Source organism: Ceratotherium simum, chromosome 39 (genome assembly GCF_057802395.1).
Source record: "Ceratotherium simum simum isolate JZ-2026a chromosome 39, ASM5780239v1, whole genome shotgun sequence".
NCBI lineage: Eukaryota > Metazoa > Chordata > Mammalia > Perissodactyla > Rhinocerotidae > Ceratotherium > Ceratotherium simum.
In genome coordinates, this window is record NC_141938.1 from 12134800 (window position 1) to 12155842 (window position 21043).

The window sequence follows — 21043 nt, forward strand, 5'->3', positions numbered from 1 at the left end:
GCCAAACCTCAGACATCACCAGGTGTCCTGGGCGACATGGAGGGGACAGGCGCGGCCCCTCCTCCTCTAGCCCAAGAGCAGAGGAATGTCGGCTCTCTGAACCATGGCCCCTCCGTCCACTTCCATCCCCTCTGTGGTCTCTCTGGATTTCAGAAGACCCCACTGTGTGTGTTTAATGGCTGTTTTTATCCCTAGGCAACCCTAGATGTCGTGATGAACCTCCAGTTTCACTACATCGAGAAGCTCTGGCTTTCCTTCTGGAATTCGAAAGCCTCATCCGGCGACGGCCCCACCTCCCTACCTGCCAGGTAACTGCCCACCGCCCCCCCAGCCAGGCCACACCCTGTGGCTCACAGGACCCGAGTTTAACCTGCAGACTGTCGCCCACTGATACCCACACTGTGACCCACAGACAAATGGGTCAACTCTCCAAGAATTGGCGCCCAGACGCCTCTTATACGTGTATGTCGTTTTTATGCTCCTGAGCGCTGATTGTAATTCTATCGACCGTCCACTTGTTTCAGAATGGGGGATTCTGCAATGGGGGATTTGAGAGGTGACCACGTGGGTTTGCCCCCTTCCCTCGGGTGCAGCCCTGCAGCTGCGTGTCTGGTTATCCCACGACCACGGGCCCTCCTGCCGCTCCAAGGCCTCGGCCGGGGCAGCCAGACGCCAGGCCAAGGCTCACCTTGTGTCCCCCACTCCCCGACAGTGACGAAGAACCCGAAAGCGCCGTCCTCCCGAAGGACAAGCTGGTGTCCCTGTGTAAATGCGACCCCATCCTCAAGTGGATGAGGAACTGCGACCACATCCTGTACCAGGCCCTGGTGGAGATCCTCATCCCCGACGTGCTGCGGCCCGTGCCCAGTAAGCAGTGGGCGGCCCGCCTTCTTCCTTCCTTCCTCTCCCCGTGCACCCGCCGGGCCCCTCTCAGACTCGGGCACAGGGTCCAAAGGGGGGGCAGCAGCTCAGTTGCCCCAGAGGATGTTGGCTCTCGCCTGCATGTTTTCCCCGTTACTGACCCAGAAAGAGGGCGAGGGCAGGGCAGCTCGTGGCTCTGGGGAGGTCGCTGCCCCCCGGGCCTGGGCCGGGCTCCGGGCTTCAGGGGATGTGCTGCTGCCCAGCGCTGGGCGGTCCCGGGTGACATCCCCCTCTCCAAGCTCCTCTTGGGCCCCAATGTCCCCAGAGGAGACTCGCAGGGGGTGGGCGGGGCCCAGGTCACAGGACAGCCCTCCCCCTGCCTGTGGCATCTGCTGGAAACCTTGGGATGGGCTGAATCGGGTTTTAACCAACTTCCCCGGGTTGATTGGACACTACTCCCTGCTTCCTCCCGACACTGAGAGGCTTCGGCATCAAAGGGTGGATTTTCCAGACTTTTCCCTAAACTCCAGCATCCTTAATTGAGGAAAGGAGAAAAACGGAGTCGTGTGCCTTGATGGCTACACCCGTCTGGGGCTGACATGTGCCATGGGGACCTTCCCACGGGGTCTGCCCCCACGCCTCTGGGACCGCCTGCTCAGCCTCCAGTGGTGATGACCACGCCCTCCACCAGGGGGCGTCCGCCCTGCCAGCCCCTGACACACAGGCTCCCTGGGCTCCCCGTGTCCTGACAGAATCCTGGGGGTGGAAGTGTTGCCCCACGTGGAGGACGACGAAGCTGTGCACTGAGGCCTCCTGTAATAAATGACGGTTCCGCCTGGCAGGTGACTGTCAACACGTGTGCCTGCCAGCCTTCGGGAAAGCTCGCTCTTTCTTAATGAACCAATCTGCTGCTTTCATGCCAGAAAAAGGGAAGCAGCAAAAAGATTGCACTTCTCCTTGGCCTCACCTGCTGGAAAACTGCTCAGCCCCTCCGCACGGCTGACATCGGAGCTCGATCATGCTCCGGGGGGGCCGTCCTGGGCGCTGTGGGGGGTGAGCAGCATCCCTGGCCCCACCCACTCGACGCAGGAGCTCCCCCAGTGTGACAGCCACAGATGTCCCCAGACAAAAATGTCTCCCGTTCATATCATGGTTTGTATCCCCCAGGTACCCTGACACAGGCCATCCGGAATTTTGCCAAGAGCTTGGAAGGCTGGCTGACGAACGCCATGAGCGACTTCCCGCAGCAGGTCATCCAGACCAAGGTAACTGTGGGAGTCAGGGTCTGGGCCCCCAGGCCATGCTGGTCACCCGGAGCAGGGGTCGTGGCCCGGGGACCCCTCCCGCCCTGCTGTGCTGTAAAGGGGGGCACCTGTCCCTCTGCTCTAGGGAATTTGAGGACCGCAGGCCCCCAGAGAAAGCAGGCTCCCGTACATCCTGAGGATGAGTGGTCCTCTCAGGAAGCCCCGAGATGCTGTTGATGTAGGACAGGGGCTGGCAGGGTGGGGCACTACGGAAGAGGCCACTTGCTGTGATACATTTGGGTCGATTCAGAACAGATGGAACGTTCCTATGCTCATCATTGGAGGGGAATTTAATCTCCTACCCCTCACCTTTATTACAATGTATTGGTCACAAATCAGAATTTAAAACGTGGAGATTTGACCCACATGTGAAAAAGAGAATGATGGTCTACCACTCTGGAGAGCTTCTCAAAGAGCTGCTATGTGGGCCGGCCCCGTGGCTTAGCGGTTAAGTGCACGCGCTCTGCTGCTGGCGGCCCGGCTTCGGATCCCGGGCGTGCACCGACGCACCACTTCTCCGGCCATGCTGAGGCCACGTCCCACATACAGCAACTAGAAGGATGTGCAGCTATGACATACAACTATCTACTGGGGCTTTGGGGAAAAAAAGGAGGAGGATTGGCAATAGATGTTAGCTCAGAGCCGGTCTTCCTCAACAAAAAGAGGAGGATTAGCATAGATGTTAGCTCAGGGCTGATCTTCCTCACAAAAAAAAATAATAATAATAATAAAAGAGCTGTTATGTACAGACGGGCCAGATTCCGGGCATCTGGTCTACCACCCACAGTCTGGACCTGATCTGTCAGGCCAGCGGTTCTCAAACTTCAGGGCGTATAAGAATTGCCCTGGTACTTGTTAAAAAGTGCAGATTCCCAGGCCATGCCCCCACAATGTCTGATCCAGTAGTGCCCAGGAATCTGTATTTTCACTGGTGCTGCAGAGAGCTAAAGCAGTTCTAGAAGTGGGGCATAAACACGCTGTCCCGAATTCTAACCCACCGACGCTGCGGCGTCTGCTGTAGATGGTGCATGATGCGTTGGTGACTCTGTGTCCTTCACCGATGCTCAGTCTCCGGGTCCTTGAGACTGTCAGAGAGGGGAGGGGGTCCCTCTTCCTGGCCAGAGTCACTCTTCCCTGCTCCCTTCCCCACCCCGTCCCTGAGTGCATGCACCCTCCAAGGAGAAGGGGGAACAGGCCTCCCGTGTGCGTGCGTGCAGGCAGCTCACCTGGCGTGCGTCCTCCGTCCAGGTCGGCGTGGTCAGCGCCTTCGCCCAGACTCTGCGGAGGTACACATCCCTCAACCACCTGGCGCAGGCGGCCCGGGCCGTGCTCCAGAACACGTCCCAGATCAACCAGATGCTCAGCGACCTCAACCGCGTGGATTTCGCCAACGTGCAGGTGGCTTTCCCCGACGCGGTCCCATGGCCTGGGACGGGCTCAGGGCCCCGGGCTGCAGAGCAGGGACGGCGTGCGCGTGACCCCCACCCCACTAGCCTCGCCTTCCACCCTCTAGAAAAAGGCACAAACCCACAAAATTCAGCCCACAGCAAAACCCACACCTCACCCAGCCGGGGCGCATGTTTCTGTTGCATGACTTGAAACAGGTTCAGGGGCGAAGGCCCCTGCGGCCCACCCAGGGACCCCAGGCCTCCTCTCCATGATCCCTCAGGTCCCCCTGGCATCCGGATTCTGGGGCGATACCTTGGTTCATTTTCTTTAACAATTTACCTTCCTGTTGCCATCTTCATGGGCTTAGGAAAATGCAGGCCAAAGGCAAACGGATCCTGCTTCTGTATTTACCTCTAGTTCAGGCCCTGAGTTTATCCACTCAATAAACAAGAGTGACCATTTACAACTTAAGCGACACAAAGACCTGGGGTAATCGGGCTTCTGGACGCAGGAGGCCTGGAGTTCGGTCCTTAGCAGCCAGTGGGTTGTAACCATGCTCAGCTGCAGCTGGAAAGGCCGGGCAGGAAGGTGTGTGTGCCCAACGTGTCTGGCGCTGGCGATGGCGGTGGGCAAGGTCGCCAGGGCTCCCACGCAGGCGCCGGGCGGGGCTGTCGCTGTCCTCGGTGCTGACCGGCCACCCACGCCCGCAGGAGCAAGCGTCGTGGGTGTGCCAGTGCGAGGAGAGCGTGGTGCAGCGGCTGGAGCAGGACTTCAAGCTGACCCTGCAGCAGCAGAGCTCGCTGGACCAGTGGGCCAGCTGGCTCGACAACGTGGTCACCCAGGTCCTCAAGGAGCACGCGGGCAGTCCCCGCTTCCCCAAGGCCGCCCGGCAGTTCCTGCTGAAGTGGTCCTTTTACAGGTAAGGCCCCGCTGGGCTTCCAGAGGACTCCTGGGGGGCCGGGGCTGGGGGCTCCAGAGGTCGTCCAGCCTGCTCAGCGGGCCTGCGGCAGTGGCTGGACCCACAAACGGGGGCGCAACCTGTGGGCCTCATCCTGGCAGGCGGGCTCCCAGGGGGCCCCCTGTGGCCTAAAACGAAGTGGGGGTTTCCAGAGGCAGAAATGGTCGTGGCGGGGCCTTCTGGGGAAATGCATTTCTGCTCCCTCGCAAAACCCACAAAGTGACGGTAAAGGAAGTTTCTAGAAGGCATAAAGCCCCAAGGATAAAGAACAGGAGCGCAGATGATGGCAGATGGGAGATGAGAACACGAGTTTGGGAAATGGAGTGAGCTGGTCAGTTAGGACAATGAGCCAGACTGGAAGCAATGGTCGGGCCTCAATTCACACACGGCCATGTGCGAGCAGGGGCCAGACAGGCTCCCGGGGGTCTGTCTGTCCCCACAGAGTGGGACCAGGCAAGGGTCAGGTGTATGCAGGTTTATATATCCAAAAGTTCTGTATGTAAATATACTATAATCACTCATAATTAGAGCCAGCCCTGGGGGTCTAGTGGTTGAGATTCGGGGCTCTCACCACCGCCCAGATGCGGGCACCCATCTGTGGTTGTCACACTGTGGCGGCTGCCGTGTTGCTGGGATGCTGAAAGTTGTGCCACTGGGACTTCAAATGCCAGCAGGGTCACCCCCCGTGGACAGGGTTCAGCAGAGCTTCCAGACTAGGAAGAAGGATCTGGGCACCACTTCTGAAAAAACTGGCCACGAAAACCCTCTGAATAGCAGCAGAGCATCGTCTGATAGAGCACCGGAAGGGGACAGATGGTGCAAAAAGACCGGGCAGGGCTCCACTCTGCTGTCCACAGGGTCCTGGGAGTCAGAATCCACTTGACGGCCCTAACAACAACAATCATAATTATATATTAACATATAGAAAGAGATTTCTTTCAAGGAACTGGCTCATGCGATCGTAGGGGCTGGCAAGTCTGAAATCTGTAGGGCAGCCTGGCAGCCAGAGACTCGCAGGCAGGAGCTGATCTGCGATCCGCAGGTGGAATTTCTTCTTCCTCGGGGAAACCTCCGTTTTGCTCTGAAGGCCTTTCAACTGATTAGACGAGGCCCACCCACGGTATCGAGGGTCATCTTTACTTAAAGTCAGGGGCTGGTAGATGCAAACCACACGCACAAAACACCTTCACAGCAACCCCTAGCCCAGTCTTTGCTTGAACGACTGGTCCGATAGCCTCGCCAAGTTGACACATAAAACTAACCATCACAGGGCCGGCTCCGTGGCTTAGCGGTTAAGTGCGCGCGCTCTGATGCTGGCGGACCGGGTTCGGATCCCGGGCAAGCCCCAAAGCACCACTTCTCTGTCCAACCCGAGGCCGAGTCCCACGTACAGCAACTAGAAGGATGTGAACCTATGACATACAACTATCTACTGGGGCTTTGGGGGGAAAAAAATGAATAAATAAAATCTTTAAAAAAAAAACAAAAAACAAAAAAAACAAAAAAAAAAAACTAACCATCACAGAAAGTAAATACGAAAGAGAAGAACATGGAGAAAGAAAGAAAAATGTGAGAGAGAGAAATCATGAAAGAAAAACATGAGAGACAGAAAAATAAATTAAAGGATTCAATCCAGAAGTTTCGATATCCAGCTGATACGAATTTTAAGAGAGAGAAAATGGAGGGAAAGAAAATAATAAAACGTAATCAAGAAACGATGTCGGAACTCAGGGCGTAGGTGTCCAAATGGGAAAGCTGCCAGGTTCCCAGCACAGTGAATGAGACTCCCCCCCCACCCCGGCTGCAAGAGGTCTCCCGTGAGATTTCAGAGAGCCAAGGTCGAGAGACCATCGTAAGGGCTTCCAGAGAGAAAATGGCAGGTGACACTGGAAGGCTAGGGACCAGAACGGTGTCAGACTTCCGAACGACAACGCAGAATCTAGAAGGCAGGGAGGCAGTGTCTTCAGAATTCTGAAGGAAAACTTTCCAAGCTGCAGTTCTCAAAACACACCTGTGCTTGCTGAGGAGCCTGCGGTTGTGTGGGAGAGTTCTGGTCTCAATCTGTGACAAACACGTGGAAAATTGAGGATTTTTTAATAAGGAGGCAGTTAACCAGGAAAATGATAAGCCGTTCTAAGGCTTACAGGCTGTGCGTGATCCAGCCCATCAGTGATCTATGGCTGGTGGGCCAGATCACCTTCCACCCAATGGTACAAATTAAGTTTTATTGAAGCCACGCCCATTCGTCTACGATCCTTAGCAGAGATGAGCAGTCACCAACCGGGAGGTGTGACCGTCTGGCCGCAAAGCTGAACATATTTACTACCTGGTTCTTATCAAAAAGAGCTTGCTGATCCCTCAGCCAGCTGCCCAGGAATTCCATTCCCAGCTCCCTCCTCGAGGAACACTCTGGTCTCGTTGCCTCAGGGCCTTTGCACTGCCCTCCTCTGCCAAGATTGCCAAGATCATGCCCTGAGATAGCCACGTGGCTCCATCATCATCAGAGAAGACTTCCCAGACCTCCCTAAATAATAGCCCTCCCTTCTCATCCTCTGTCCCGTCACCTCGTCCCCTGTTTACCTGTCTGTTTCTCTCTGTGTCCTCCTCAATCAAGTGTGCTCCCTGAGAGCCAGGATGTTGCTTTTGTCCCCTGCTGTGTCCCCAGCGCCTAAATGTTGGTTGAATAAATGAACAAGGAAAGATATGTGAGCCTAATGTACTGTGTGGCTCAGCTGTGCACTTGACACCCCGTCGCCACATAAGGGAAATGCCGATTTCGCCAAAAATTACGATAAAGCAACGTTGGGGTGGTGGGGGAGAAAGAGAGGATGTACCTCTGAGTCTGTGGGTGCACAGACAGTTTGTGGGGCTCCGATCCCCGTCCCCATAGTGGGAAGTTGTCAGGGAATGTCATGATCTGAGGCACCAGGAAATAAGACTGAAGCACTACGTGACTGCACTTTTATGTCCGTGCGTTGCTTTGATAAAGAATACAAATGAGGTTTAAGGGACTTGTTTCTGTAGCATCACCAGAAAACGGCAAACAGGTGGGCAGGGGGTGTCCGCTGAGTCCCTGCCCGCAGGAAGCTATGAGCCCCTTTGGAGAACCCAAAAATCCCGAGGCGACCATGGAGATGTTCTGGAAAAGCCACTTTGAGCCAAAGCATCCCACCAGATACCCAGGCTGTGCGGGTGGGGGGTGCAGGGTACCAGCGCCCCATGGGGGGCGCCCTTCAGGGAAAGGGGCGCCGGGACCGAGCTGGGTGGGCCGAGGGGGAGCGTGGTGGGAAACAGGTGGGCCCCGGTCCCCCACCAGCGCAGCAGCCGCACAGACAGGGTTTTCACAGTTCCAGACATAAGCAGCGTCCTGCCTGCGACTGTTCTTTCCAGTTCTCCTGTGGCTGGCGTTAGCATTCGGGAGGAAGAAGCTGGCGCAATGGGGAAACCAAGCACAGCTTTCTGGGGGGGGAAGGTGGGGGGAGAGAGAGCCGGCGGGGGACACCACGCCGGCACTAAACCACAGCAGGCGGGGGGCGGGGTCTGGTCTGCATGGGGAAATGGAGGAGGATTCGCCCTGAAATTCTGTCTGGTGTTTAGGAGCCTGAGGCACGGACTGAGGGGCGGCAGGAGGAGGGAAGGCCACCGGGGGCCAGGAAAGGCCGCCTGCCGTGGGGGGGTCTATAAAGATGCTGAGAAGACCCCTTACCAGAGGCTGGGCTCTGAGGCTTGTGTCAGAGACCCTCACACTCAGAGCCCCCTGCTCCCACCTGCCGCCTGTCACCTGTCCCATCCCAGTCCGTGGACACGGGGTGGTCTGGGCGGCGGGCCCCTCGTGGGTAGGTCTCAGGGGGCCCCAGACAAGCTCGGAGCTGAGACAAGCCTGCCTGCCCCGGGCTGTGTGCTCCGGGAAGCTTCCCAGCCTCTCTGTGCCATCCCCAGCTCCATGGTGATCCGCGACCTCACCCTGCGCAGCGCCGCGAGCTTTGGCTCCTTCCACCTCATCCGGCTGCTCTACGACGAGTACATGTTCTACCTGGTGGAGCACCGCGTCGCCGAGGCCACCGGGGAGACGCCCATCGCCGTGATGGGAGAGGTGAGGGCCCCGCGCCAGGGCCCCGGGAGGGCGTGGGCGGGGCCGGCCTCTGGACGGGAGCGCGGCATGCTGTGTGACACGGGGGCCCAAAGGGGGGGCATCGCAGGAGGCCAGGGGGAGGGAAGGAGCTTGAGGCTGGACCAGACAGACCTGGGTCAGATCCTGACTCCCCGGTCACCTGCTCACTGTGATCCTGGGCAGGATTTCCCGCCTCAATACAAGGCCTCAAACACCCTACTCTGTGGGGGTTTTTATTGCGGTAAAACACACATAACATAAAATTTGCCATTTTCACCATCTTTAAGTGAACAATTCAGTGGCATTTAGTGCATTCACAGAGTTGTGCAACCACCACCTCTATCTGGTTCCAGAACATTCCATCACCCCAAAAAGAAGCCCCAGCCCCATGAGCAGTCACTCCTCACCCCCTCCCCAGCCCCTGACAACCACGAACCCACTTTCTGTCTGTGGATTTGCCTGCTCTGGACATTTCACATCAATGGAATCACACCCCGTGTGGCCCTCTGTGTCTGGTTCTCTCACTGAGCGTCATGTGTTCAAGGTCCATCCACGGTGTGGCTGTGTCAGGGCTTCCCTCCTCTTCACAGCTGCATAATATTCCAGTGTGTGGATGGGCCACATTGTGTGGATCTGTTCACCTGTTGATGGGCATTTGGGCTATTTCCACTTGTTGGCCACTGTGAATAGTGCTGCTGTGAACGTTTGTGCACAGGTTTCCGTTTGCACGCCTGTTCTCTGTTCTTTTGGGTGGATCCCAGGAGCAGAATTGTGGGTCATGTGGGGTTGTTTTAAGGAAGAAATGAGGTGACGCCTGTAGAGCGTTTAGTACATAATAAGCCTGTGATTTAAAAAAAAAAAATGGCAGCCGTGCCTCCACTGTCACAATTCAGAGGCCACAGCCCTGTCCCCTCGCTGGCCTGAGCAGTCAGCGCCCTGCACCCTCCAGCGGCTCCCAGGCGCGGCCCAGAAAGTACCGGAACCCCTGTCACTTACAAGCGGAAGCCTGTCCTCGTGTGGATGGAGGACGTTGCCCCCATCCCCAGACGCGCTCCGCGGAGCCTGACTCTGGGCTTCTCTCTTTCAGTTCAACGACCTCGCCTCCCTGTCGCTGACGCTGCTCGACAAAGGTGGGTGCGGCCGTGCTTTTCCAGGGGGCCCTCCCAGGGGCTCTTCGCCCCCCTTGGCCTGGCGGAAATCGGGGCGGCCCTGGGGCAGGTTGGGGCTCCAGGAGGTGGCATCCAGACGGGCGGTGACGCTGGGGGGAGCGGGCCTCCCAGCGATGCCTCTGCAGAACGGGCCCCAGCGGGGCTCAGGGCGGCGGGCCTGCTACCTCCTCCTCGAGTGTGGCGCCTCAGGATGACGGTTCCTCCTGCCCCTCAGGCACCTCCACACCAGGCCCCAAGGAGCAGGGCCACAGCCAGGGCCTCCTGCACCCACGTCCGAGGGGGAGCGGAGCAGGCGGTGCAGGCGGGAGGACCAACCACCGAGGGGGACCCTGCCGGGAACCTGAGCCCGGCAGATGGGCGCTGGTCCGGGAGGTCACGGGTAGGAAGGCCCCTGGGCGCCGCAGGGCAGGCGGGGAGGACCAGGGAGCCCAGACCAGAGGCCTGTCCCTGCCTGCGCGCCTCCCTGAAGACGTGCTTCTCTCTCGCCCTCCTGTGCCTCCCCACCCCCTCATCCCCACCGCTGACCCCACAGATGACATCAGCGAAGACCGGGGCAGCGAGGCCGACGCAGACACCCGCAGCCTCGGGGAGCCACTGGTCAAGCGGGAGCGCAGCGACCCCAACCACTCCCTGCCGGGTGTCTAGCGCCTGGCGCCTCCCGGGCTCTGGACACCGCCTCGAGCTCCGCCGCTGTAGTGCCTCTCCAACCAAGTGACCTTCCCTCGGACGCGCGCACTCCTCCAAGGACACGCTCTTCCTCGAGAAGGAACACGGTTGTTAACCAGGCCGAGGGCCCCACCCCGGGCGCCACCCAGCTGTCTTTCCTTCCTCTGAACGTTCTGGTTCTCCCCTCCACTGGAGGCCGGGTCGAGTCCACGCATCCCGCCGTGAGGGCTGGGCCAGTCGCTGCCTCCGCCTGGGCTTCTCGTCCATTCGGCTGGTTCCAGTCTCCACTGTGATGTTGAAAAAAACTCAGCAGATCCCAGGAAGGAGGGACATCCTGCGGCTGTGGGGCAGTGCCAGGCCGGCTGGCGGCCACGGGGCCCCAGCCTGGTGCCCTGTGCTGGGAAGGGACTGTGTCAGCGCTGTGCCCGAGGTCCCTCGTGGACAGACCACGCATGGCCTCCTGCCCTGCCCAGCCCCTCGGGAGGCCCGTCTCTAGACGCCAAAGGTTTCCAGGAGCAGCTGCCGATCGGCTCAGAGAACAAGTCACAGAAACGAGCCCGCTCATGCCAAGACACGGGGGTGTCTTTAAAAATCAAAACCAGATTTATCAGCAACGGGAAGCATCGGGATTCTGTCCAAGTTCACAGCCAACGTCCAGCCAAACCCCGCTGGGTCTGGAATAAGTTTGTTCCGAGGGGGCCAGGCGGTCAGTGTTCCAGCAGCGCCTTCCTCTGCCCAGTCTGTGCACAAACAGCCATGCCTGCATCCTGCTCACAGAATCTTCCAGAATATCTGCCTTTGCGTTCGCAATCCTGGGGCCCTGTGCAAGTCCCATCTGGGACTGCTCGAGGTTAAAGCTCTCCTCCGGGGACAAATGAATTGCGAGGCCTCGCGCAGCCTGCATTTGAAACACTCCAGACCCGTGTCCGTCCTGACACGATGCACCAGCTCCGTGCGGGGGTTCTGTCCTCGGACCAACCACAAGAGGAAGGACAGACCTCTGGTCTAGGAAGCACCGCCTTCTGAAATGCAATAGTTTCTCTTTTTGGAAATATGTTCATCGCCATAGTTTTGTGCTGTTCTTAGAAGGTTTGTTATGAATGTGTATATTGCAGTATATTCGGTCCCCAATATTTTTTTCTCGTTCACGCCGAAGGTACTAATGCAAACTCACGTGGCCTTGATAAAGCTCCCTTCCCACACCAGGTCTGCGGGCAGGGGCCGGGGGGAAGGACCAGAAAGACGTGTGCCTGATTCAGAAACCAAAAGTCCACGAGGGGCACCCTAGTTGAAGACTCAGATGGAACCGCACAGAAAGAATGTCTTTAAAAGACTTGTCTCCTCCTGGGGGACAATTCTTGGATTGTAACGGTCTGCCTTTGCTTCCACGTGTGGGTTTCTGCCTTACGCCCCGTCCTTGGAGGATTCCACAAGGAGGAACACCAATGACAGTCAAGACACCAGCCTTCCAAGCCCCTTCTCGTTTGTCGTTGCAATAAACACGTTGAATGTACCCATTTTGGGGTCCCCATCCACACTCCAGCCCCTGCCCCCCACAGTGGCCTGGGGGATGCGCCCTCCCTCCCAGCCTCCCCCTGCCCCGGGGCAGCCAGCCTGGCCCAGAGGGGAAGCCCAGGCATGGCCTCCAGCTCTTCCCCCCTCCACTCTCTGTGGAATGTTCCAGAAGGAGCATTAGCAAGGCCAGCCCGGGGCTCAAGATGGTGAGAAACCCCTTCACATACGGGAGAATAAATCCACGCTCCAGCCGCTGATGGAGCCCACCGGTGGTTCTCAGGGTTTATTCAGTAGAGCGGTGGGGGCCAAAGTACAGAATCCGCTAAGAATCAGCGCATGAACTTGGTCCAAAATCGCCAATTCCTGGGCCCACCCGCAGAGAGCCTGGCTCGTGGGTTTGGGGTGGGGGCTGAGAATCCGTACCGTTGTGACCATCCCCTCTCTGGGGACCCACACAGGCGATTGTGGGGCACTGAAGAAACCCTGCAGGAGAGCGACAGGCTCAGCAACTGGGAAGGGCCCACAGGCGGGAGAATGTTCTGGAAACGTGGACGCAGCTCCCGGTCAGCCATCCCTAAAAGCTGCCTCTCAATGCCCACCCAGTGCCCCCCGTGCCCCCAGAGGTGCTCGGCCTTGGCCTCGGCCTCAGCCCCAGCCCCTCTGTCCCAGGAGGAGGCCCTGGGCCCCAGGCGACACAGGAACCGTCCGTCACTTCCCTGGGCTGGAACTCTGGGGCCTGCGTCTGGCCTGGTGCTTTGCTCTTGAAATCTTGAAATTCTTAATTTTTCAACCGAGGGCCCGAGCTTTCATTTTTCACTGGGCCCCACACATTTTGGGGCTGATCCCGGGGAGCTCCCGGGACCTGACCACACAGCCTCCCCTTCAGCCGGGTGGCCGGGCCCTGACTCTGTGCCGACTCCCAGCCAGGCTCTGACATCCCAGCGGGACCCAGACTGGCCCCCGCGTCTCGTGGGTCATGATTTCAGGCCCCTCCAGCCTGAGACCCCGAAGCCCTCCCCCTCGGAGAGCCAGGCCGGGTGCCAGGGCGACAGAGTCTCCGCGCCCTGCCCTTGGGGCCTGAGTGGCTGGTGGGGCCCGTGAGCACGGGTGATGCCCACATGATTACTGCCCCAGGAGCCAGAGAGGAGATGAGGAGGGGAGCCCGCTGAAGGCCCAGAGGCCGTCAAGTCCCTCGAAGGGCCCACTGGGTAGTGCCCTGGGGCACAGGCGCTGTACAACAAGGGTAACCCAATCCTACCAAGAGCCTCTGGGAGGTTCTCACTAATTATAGTGGCTCCACCCTAGACCTTTCTGTCCAATCTCCTCCTCTTCTTGACAATCTTCCAAGTGTTACCCCCATTGTACACATGGAAAAATTGAAGCTGCTGGCTGGAATGCAGGCATGAAGGCTGGAGTGCCAGCAGCCATCTTGGGCCTCGAGGTAGATGTCATATAATAGGGATGGCAAAGCAATGACACAGAAGGATCCTGGGTGATCATGACAGCTCTAATGGCCCCCAGTCAGAGTTCAGTAAGCCACAGTTGCAGGGGATACAGAGGGACCCCTAGATGTTCCTGCCTCCAAGATGTGAGGTACACACACACACACATACACCCCTGCAGGAGTGCCGAGAAGGGAGAGATTCTCCCCGGCTGGGAGTGTCACTCCCCCGGTTTTTCTGCCACCTCTGAGGCTGCTGCCCCTCTGCGCCAGGGTCCTGCCCCTTCCACACCCTCCGTGACCTCGTCCATTCCCACGACGGAAATGCCCCTCCACCTGCCCCACGGCTGCCCACCCACTGCTGCTCAGAGGTTCGCAGAGGCCTCGCCCTCTGCAGAGCAAGTCTGGAGCTCAGCATCTGGCCGTTCAGACCTCCTCCCCGTGTCTCCATTACAGCGTCAGTCCCACCGTCCATCCAACTGCCCAAGCCAGGAACCCAGGGCCAGCCACTCCTCCTACCTCCTCAAAATGCACAAACCCGTACCCACTTGATGCTCCCATTTCTTGCTCCTGGAACTCACCCCACTGTCTCATTTTAGGCTCTTTCCGCTTCACTGTTCTTCCCAACTAACCCCCAGGGCTTCATACACACATATCCCTTCCTCTTTAGCACACATCTTAATCGACACCTCCTCCAGGAAGCCTTCCTGGAAGTTCCCCACCTGAATTAGGATCCCTTCTACCGCATCCTCCCTGTACCATACTTCATGGTAATCGCTTGCCATCGGCTTTGTGGGCGAGCACCTCTCGTCTGCCTCGCTCGACATTGTATTTCCCAGATCCAGCACCGTGGGGGCTCAGCAGTGGGTGAGCAAGTGAGGAGGCTCCTGGGCGAAGGTAGGGGAAAGGAGGAGAGGAGACGTGGAGGAATGACCAGGAACAGCCAAAGTAAAGAAGATCAAGTTCATTCAGGAGGGCCGGCCCCGTGGCTTAGCGGTTAAGTGCGCGCACTCCACTACCGGCGGCCTGGGTTCAGATCCCGGGCGCGCACCGACGCACCGCTTGTCCGGCCACGCTGAGGCTGCGTCCCACATACAGCAACTAGAAGGATGTGCAGCTGTGACATACAACTATCTACTGGGGCTTTGGGGGGGAAATAAATAAATCAAAAAATTAAAAAAAAAAAAAAAAAAAAAGTTCATTCAGGAGGTCACCGGCAGAATTTTTGATACAATCAAAGCTGAGCGTCAGACTTATCTTGGGTGGGTGGGATCACCTGAAGAACCCGGAAGCAAGGGGGTCAGTTAGGTCTTCGTTAAGATCACACAAGTGGGGGGGAGAGTGGTCGAGCAGGCCGAGTGGGTGATGAGACCAAGTTGGTGGGTTATGACCAGTTTCGTTGTCTTTGTTTTTGTTTTGTTTTGTTTTGTTTTTTTGCTGAGGAAGATTGGCCCTGAGCTAACATCTGTGGCCATCTTCCTCTATTTTGTATGTGGGACGCCGCCACAGCATGGCTGTCGACAAGTGGTGTAGGTCCGCGCCTGGGATCTGAACCAGCGAACCTGGGCCACCGAAGCGGAGCACACCCAACTTAACCACTATACCACAGGGACGGCCCCTGGTTTTCTTTTCAATGGACCAGGATAGAAGGAGAAAACATCAGGAGTGTTCACGTAATAAAGATAAACGTGGCTTTGTAAAATCCTTACTTTAGTACATCTGGTATGTGTGCATACACACACACATGGCATCAGGCTGCAAGGTAAAATGTGTGGCTCGAAAGCCACAATACTAGAGAGCAGTTCTCAAGCCATTCTGAGGTCAGGGGTCCCTTCTAGAATGTTCTGGGGTGGATGTCTGTGGGGTTTCGCTATCCAGCATTCATTCCACTTTCTTTCCGAATAACGCCCTGATTCCCCTTCTAGGAACCACCTTTCCCCCGTGGTTGTAAAGACCATCTCTACGTGGGCGCCCTCACATCCTGAGGGGGCTGCTCCAGGGGGGATGGAGGGAAGGGCCTGGCGTGTGTGGGCAGCAGCGAGGAGGCCCCCGGGCGGGAGGTGGGGCTGGAGGGAGAAGTGGGGGAGACACGGGGGGCTCCCCACATCCTGGCGAGGACTCGGGGCTTCACTCCAGGGGTGACGGCCCATGAGTGGGAGGCGCATGACCTCAAGATGGACAGAGACCCCCCATCAGCCCTCACGCACCACGGATGGAGGCGCGAGCTGGCCGGAGCGGGGACATGATCGCCGCCCGCCACGCTGGACCCCGGCTCCCGGAATCCGGGGGGCGAGCTGCACGTGGGACCGCCGGCAAGAGAAGCGCGGGGTCCTCGGGGAGCCCCCGCGCCGACCCCGCCGGACGGTCCCCTCCCGGGTCCCCCTGCAGCCGCCCAGGCCCTTCCCTTTCTCTTCACCTTACGAGCATCCTCGTGACTCTCCAGCACATTCCCCCTCCGCTCCCATCGGCCGGAGCTGGGTTTTGGGGTTTGCAACCAGCCTCCACATCGAGACGCCCTCGGTCCCCGGGAAGCTTGCAGGCAGGGTCGGGGGTTCTCAGACCCCCCCACTGAGGCCCACCCCGGATGCAGAGCCCCCGGGTTAGAGGCGCTGCAACACCATCCTCAGAGCATGCGGCGCGTCCACGACCTGCTCCCCCTGGGCTGGGGGGCCGGCGCCCACCCGCCCCGGTCCCCGGAGCCGCCGGACCTCAGCCCACGCCGAGCCTTCGAGACGCGCACCTGCAGCTCCTTGGAAGGAACCGACCCGCTTTCCTTGCTGGAGCCCAGTTTTGAATTCCTCAGTCCTCTGCCGCCCCCCAGTGGTCACCGTGGGACACAGCCTCTTCCTGCTCCCCTGGGGACACTGCGAGCTCGATCATGCCCAGACCCGAGGCTGTCGCGTTGACTGAATTGCAACAATGCCTGGACAGACACAAGGGACAGAGCGAATGAGCTGCCTCCCTCTTCTCCCCCTCTGCCTCTCCTTCTCGTCCTCAAAGATCCCCTACTTATTTATCTCCCCACGAGATATTCAATAATTACACAAGGAAAAGTAGTAATCTGGCCCACACCACGTCAACCAAGTGACCCCAGTCACCGTCCGGGTGAAATGGACATCACGGGCCTCCTGACCGGGCGCCTGGAGCGGACACAAGGTCGCTCCCACCTCATTCCTGCCCCAAATACACAACCTCAATTTAATGACGAGGAAGCGTCAAACAGACCCCAAATTCAGGGGCGTTCTGCAAAATAGCAGGGCAGTACTCGCTTCCAGTGTCAGGGTTCAGAAAAAGTCAGCCTGGAAACTGATCCAGACTGAGGAGACTGAGGAGAAGGGACAGCTAAGAGCAACGTGGGATCCTGGACTGTATCCTAGAAGAGGAAAAGAACATTAGCAATGAACAGATGACATTTGAATAAGGTTTGTATATTAGCGAGTGGGCTGGCATCAGGGGGAATTTCCTGGTTTCGATCATGGTACTGTGGTTACATAACATGTTAATATCTGAGGAAGCTGGGTGAAGGCTTTATGGAATTCTTTGTACGATTTTTGCAACTTCTTTGTAAGTCGGAATTGATTTTAAATTGAAAAGTTAAAATTTTTAAAAATCACTAAGAAAATAGAATAAGGATTTCCTCCCAGTTCCACACCACACGTAGCGGCTGCAGAATATGGGAGTCAGGGCAGCCGATGTCCCAGCTCGGGTCAGGGGTCCCATCTCAGCAGCATCGGCCACTCTGGACACCCTGCTGTCGGGAACTTGAACCCGGGGACCGAGGGAGGGCGGGGAACGGTGCGGAGCAGAGGAGGCGACCCAGGAGGACTTCCCTCCGCCCCCACCTGACTCTGAGCTCTGCGAGGGCAGGACCTGGAGCTGACGAATCTCGGGGGCCTCGACCTGAGCATGGGGCTGGGCACAGAGCAGACACTTCACAGGCCGGCTCCCGGCCCTCCATGGGAAGACGAGACCGAATTACAGCTGTGAAGGCCCTTTTCCTGGAGCCCAACCACAGAAGCCACTTCTAACGTGGCTGTGGACAAGGGAAGTCAAGTTCTCAGAGCTCAGCCCTGGCAAAGGCGACTCCTGATGAGCCGAGGAGGAGGATGGAGCAGAGGCCGATCAGCTGGGTAGGCTAAACCACTGATCTCCCACTTCTAACCCTTGTGTTAGGAAAACCCCAAACTCCTCGCCGTGACCGACAATACTCTGCACGCCTCTCCCTGACCTCATCTCCTCACTCTGCCCTGGCCCCACTGAGCTACCCACGGCTCCTCCAGCTCACGACGCTGTTCCTGCCTCAGGGCCTTTGCACTCACGTTCTGTCTACAATGCTTCTCCCACAGAACTTCTAATAAAATGTTGCCCCCTTAGAGGGGATTTCCCTGAGGAGCCACTCAAAAGTATCCCCTTTCTGTCACTCAGTGACAATATGTGTTTGATTTTCTTTGTAGTACTACTCATTATCTTGAATTATTTTGCTAACCAATCTATTGTCAGTTACCCACGAAAGAAGACGAACTCCATGAGGGTAGAATGTCTTGTTCATCTCGGGCTCCAACATGTAGAACACTGCCAGGTGCACAGTAGGTGGGTAGATGTGTGTGTCTGTGTAACTGACATGAACAGAGCCCAGTGCACCGTACGTGAGGTGGATGTGTATGGTTGGGTAACAAACATCTCCCAAAGTTAGGGGCTTAGAATAGCACGCGTCATTCAATTCATCTGTCATCCCTTCTGTGAAATGGGTGCGAACCAGGAAGGGTGACGCTGGGCCAGTCTCTCTCAAGGCTTCGCCCTCTGCTCCCGCCTCCTCACAGCATGGCCGCCTCGGGACGGTTGAACAGTTCCATGATGGCTGAAGGCTTTCAGAGCAACTGTTCCAGCAGCCGACAGACGCTGCATATCCGCCCCTCTTCTGACCTAGCCTTCTAAGTCACAGAGCGTCATTTCCACTGTATTTTGTGCGTGGACCAGAAACAAGTCCACCCCCATTCAAAGGAAGGGAACAGAGACCTCACCTCCTGATGGCAAGAGGGTCAAAGCATTTGGGGCCATCTTTTAAAATCACCACAGCTAGCGATCGACAAGTATTTGTTTAATAACTAAACAGTGACTAAGCTACTTGGTTAGAGGAGACCAGATAACGAGAGCAAAGGAGGGCCGAAGGGGCCCGACGTTGGCAGCCACTGGCGCTGTCACGGGAATTGTGAAACCAGTGGAAATTCAGTTGGCTCGTCACGCTGATAGGTTCAGCATCTCTCAGTGGCCCTTGAAAAACCACAGCTGAATTAAATTTAGCAAGTGATGACATGTTCCTGGGAGCTTCCCAAAGCGTGGGAAGAATGTGGCGGATGAAACGACTTTCGGAGACATGGCATTGAATGACACCGAATCGCGTGGATTATAGTGAACCCGTCTTCAATACTCTTTCTCATCATGTCAAGGAAAACGTTTCAGCTGAGTGATAAGAGGCCTCTCGTATGTTCTAATACTTTGCTAATCTCTCTTTACATCAAAGAAAAAGCTGGCTTGGGACTCAGCACCTTGGCAGCCAACAGTACGGACCCAGAATTTAAAAACATTGTCTTCATGTTTATTTTTACAATTATCTCCTATTCCTGCCTTAGTAGTTTTCTATGTTAAATCGTGATACATAGTATCTATTTAATGTAAACTTTAACAAAAAGGCATGTAAAGAAAAGTATTACATTCATTAAAGGTCAAAGTGTTCAGAGAGGTGGCAAAGGCCAGGAAGACCTACCCAGGAGCGATTATATACAATGAAATACAATGCAACCAACAAGCTAGAAATAAGACAACCTAAGAGGACACACTGTGGGTGACCAGATGGACTTGATGACCCCCCGGGGTCTTTTCCATACAGATATTCTGGCAATTTCTGGAGAATTTCTAACTCGAGATCTGTGGCCCGTGCCTGTAGCCTGGTGGCAAAATCTAGGATAGCAGAATCAAGGTGTCTATTAAATAAGGTTCAGGAAATTTTTTAGAGTATTAACTATACCCCATGCCATGGTGGAAGTATCCACACCAACGTTGTTAAACATTTACCACGCCTCTCAGTTATACAGATACATGTAAGACAATCACGTAAATACACATGTCCTAGATTAGGGGTTGGCAAACTTCTATAAAGACCCAAATAGAAAATATTTCAAGTGTTGCTGGCCAGATCGTCTCTGCTAAGAGGACTCAGCTCTGTTCTCACAGATTGAAAGCAGCCACAAACAATATGCAAATGAGTAAGTGTCGCTGTTTTCAAATAAAACTTTATTGATGGACACTGAAATGTAAACTTCATACAGTTTTCACGTCCTGAGCTATGCGTCGTCTTTTTTTTCCAACCAACTAAAAATGGGAATTCTTAGCTCACAAGCCAGATGTGGTCCACAGGCTATAGGTCCTCGTGTCTAGACCATACTGCAGGAGTGGAGCTGGGGCTCAAATCTAGATAAGACAGGGACAGAGAGTCCCAAGCAGAAGGATCAGCAAGTGCAAAGATCCTGGGGCTGGAAAGACCCAGAAAGACCCATGTGGCTGAACTGCAATGAGCAAGGGGGAGCATGGGAGCAAAGCATCAGAGGCTTTGCAAGCCTGAATAGGAGGTTCAGAATTTATTCCAAGTTCAGCAGAAAGTCCTTTGCAAGCATTGAGGAAAGAAGGGCCCTTGATCTAATTTGTATTTTTAAAAGATTCCTCTGTGTGCTGTTGTGTGTGGAATAGAGCCTAGAGCTCCATGAGAAGGAGGAGAGCAGAGAGAGAGGAGCGCGTCCAGTCTTCCAAGAGGGAGATGAGGATGCTCTGGCCTAGGATGGTGACAGCCGAGCTGGTGAGAAGGGGTGGACCTGGGCTATGTTTTGGAGACGAGGCAGAGCCCACAGGGTGTTTCCAGAGATTCGGAGCAGGTAAGTTGAGGAGTCCAGGGTGCCCAACAGTCTCACATCAGCCTTGTGGGGGTGATCGGCCCATTTTACAGATGAAACTTGAGGCCTACTCGGTTCCAGGTGCTGTTCGTTTCCAGGCGTCGGGGTCTGGCCTCCTGGAGCTCCTGTTCCGGTGGCTCAGGGAGGTCAAGTCCCTGGTGCTGGGGATCCCCTCCCCCACTAAACCCCCCCTTTGGCCAGTGATCTTCAATTTCTGACCTCTGCTTCTCCCCCAACCCCCCACCTCCCCCATGTGGCCTCAGGAAAGCGTTTGCCCGACGTGCTGGCCGCTCAAAAGGGGAAACTGAGGCCTGAGACGGCAGGGTGCCCCGCAACCCCCGCGGGCCTCCTCATCAGCCTCGGGCCTGCGCACGGGGCCTCCTCATCAGCCTCGGGCCTGCGCATGTGGAAAGCACCCCGCAGACCCAGGGATTTACCTAGAGGAAGGCTTCGATCGACGGCTCATTCTCCCAGCGCGGGGGACCCCCGGGGAACCAGCGGAAAGCACGGGCGTCAAGCCCCAGCTCTTGCAACGCGCGAGGCGCACTGCGCAAGCGCGCTGCCCTGCCCACGCCCCCTCTGTCGGCGGGAAAAGGAGGCGGGGGCGGTTAGTGCGCAGGCGCGTGCTCGGAGCGCGCCCCGGGCTCGGGACAGCACCGGGAGCGCGACTCCGCGCCGGGCTCAG

The 21043-nt window shown here is 56.8% G+C and overlaps 1 protein-coding gene and 1 long non-coding RNA gene across 4 annotated transcripts in view; one reads left to right on the top strand and one right to left on the bottom strand.

Annotated features, from left to right (window-relative positions):
- Positions 1 to 14563, top strand: part of RFX2 (regulatory factor X2) — a 100007-nt gene extending 85444 nt beyond the window's left edge. For 2 of the 3 annotated variants that reach the window (XM_087425639.1, XM_087425640.1), the window contains 8 exons: positions 196 to 308; positions 713 to 867; positions 2029 to 2126; positions 3414 to 3563; positions 4265 to 4473; positions 8452 to 8605; positions 9711 to 9753; positions 10325 to 14563. In XM_087425639.1, the coding sequence (XP_087281765.1) occupies positions 196 to 308; positions 713 to 867; positions 2029 to 2126; positions 3414 to 3563; positions 4265 to 4473; positions 8452 to 8605; positions 9711 to 9753; positions 10325 to 10437 (1035 nt within the window). In that variant the 3' untranslated portion in view covers positions 10438 to 14563. The remainder of the gene's footprint in view (positions 1 to 195; positions 309 to 712; positions 868 to 2028; positions 2127 to 3413; positions 3564 to 4264; positions 4474 to 8451; positions 8606 to 9710; positions 9754 to 10324) is intronic. The other variant, XM_087425641.1, reaches the window with a different exon arrangement.
- LOC147912189 (uncharacterized) lies at positions 4353 to 20932 on the bottom strand. Its single transcript, XR_015550235.1, has 3 exons — positions 20796 to 20932; positions 7093 to 7180; positions 4353 to 6573 (listed from the first exon to the last, which is right to left on the bottom strand). It is a non-coding gene; the product is annotated as an uncharacterized LOC147912189 (long non-coding RNA).
- Positions 20933 to 21043: the final 111 nt, after the last annotated feature.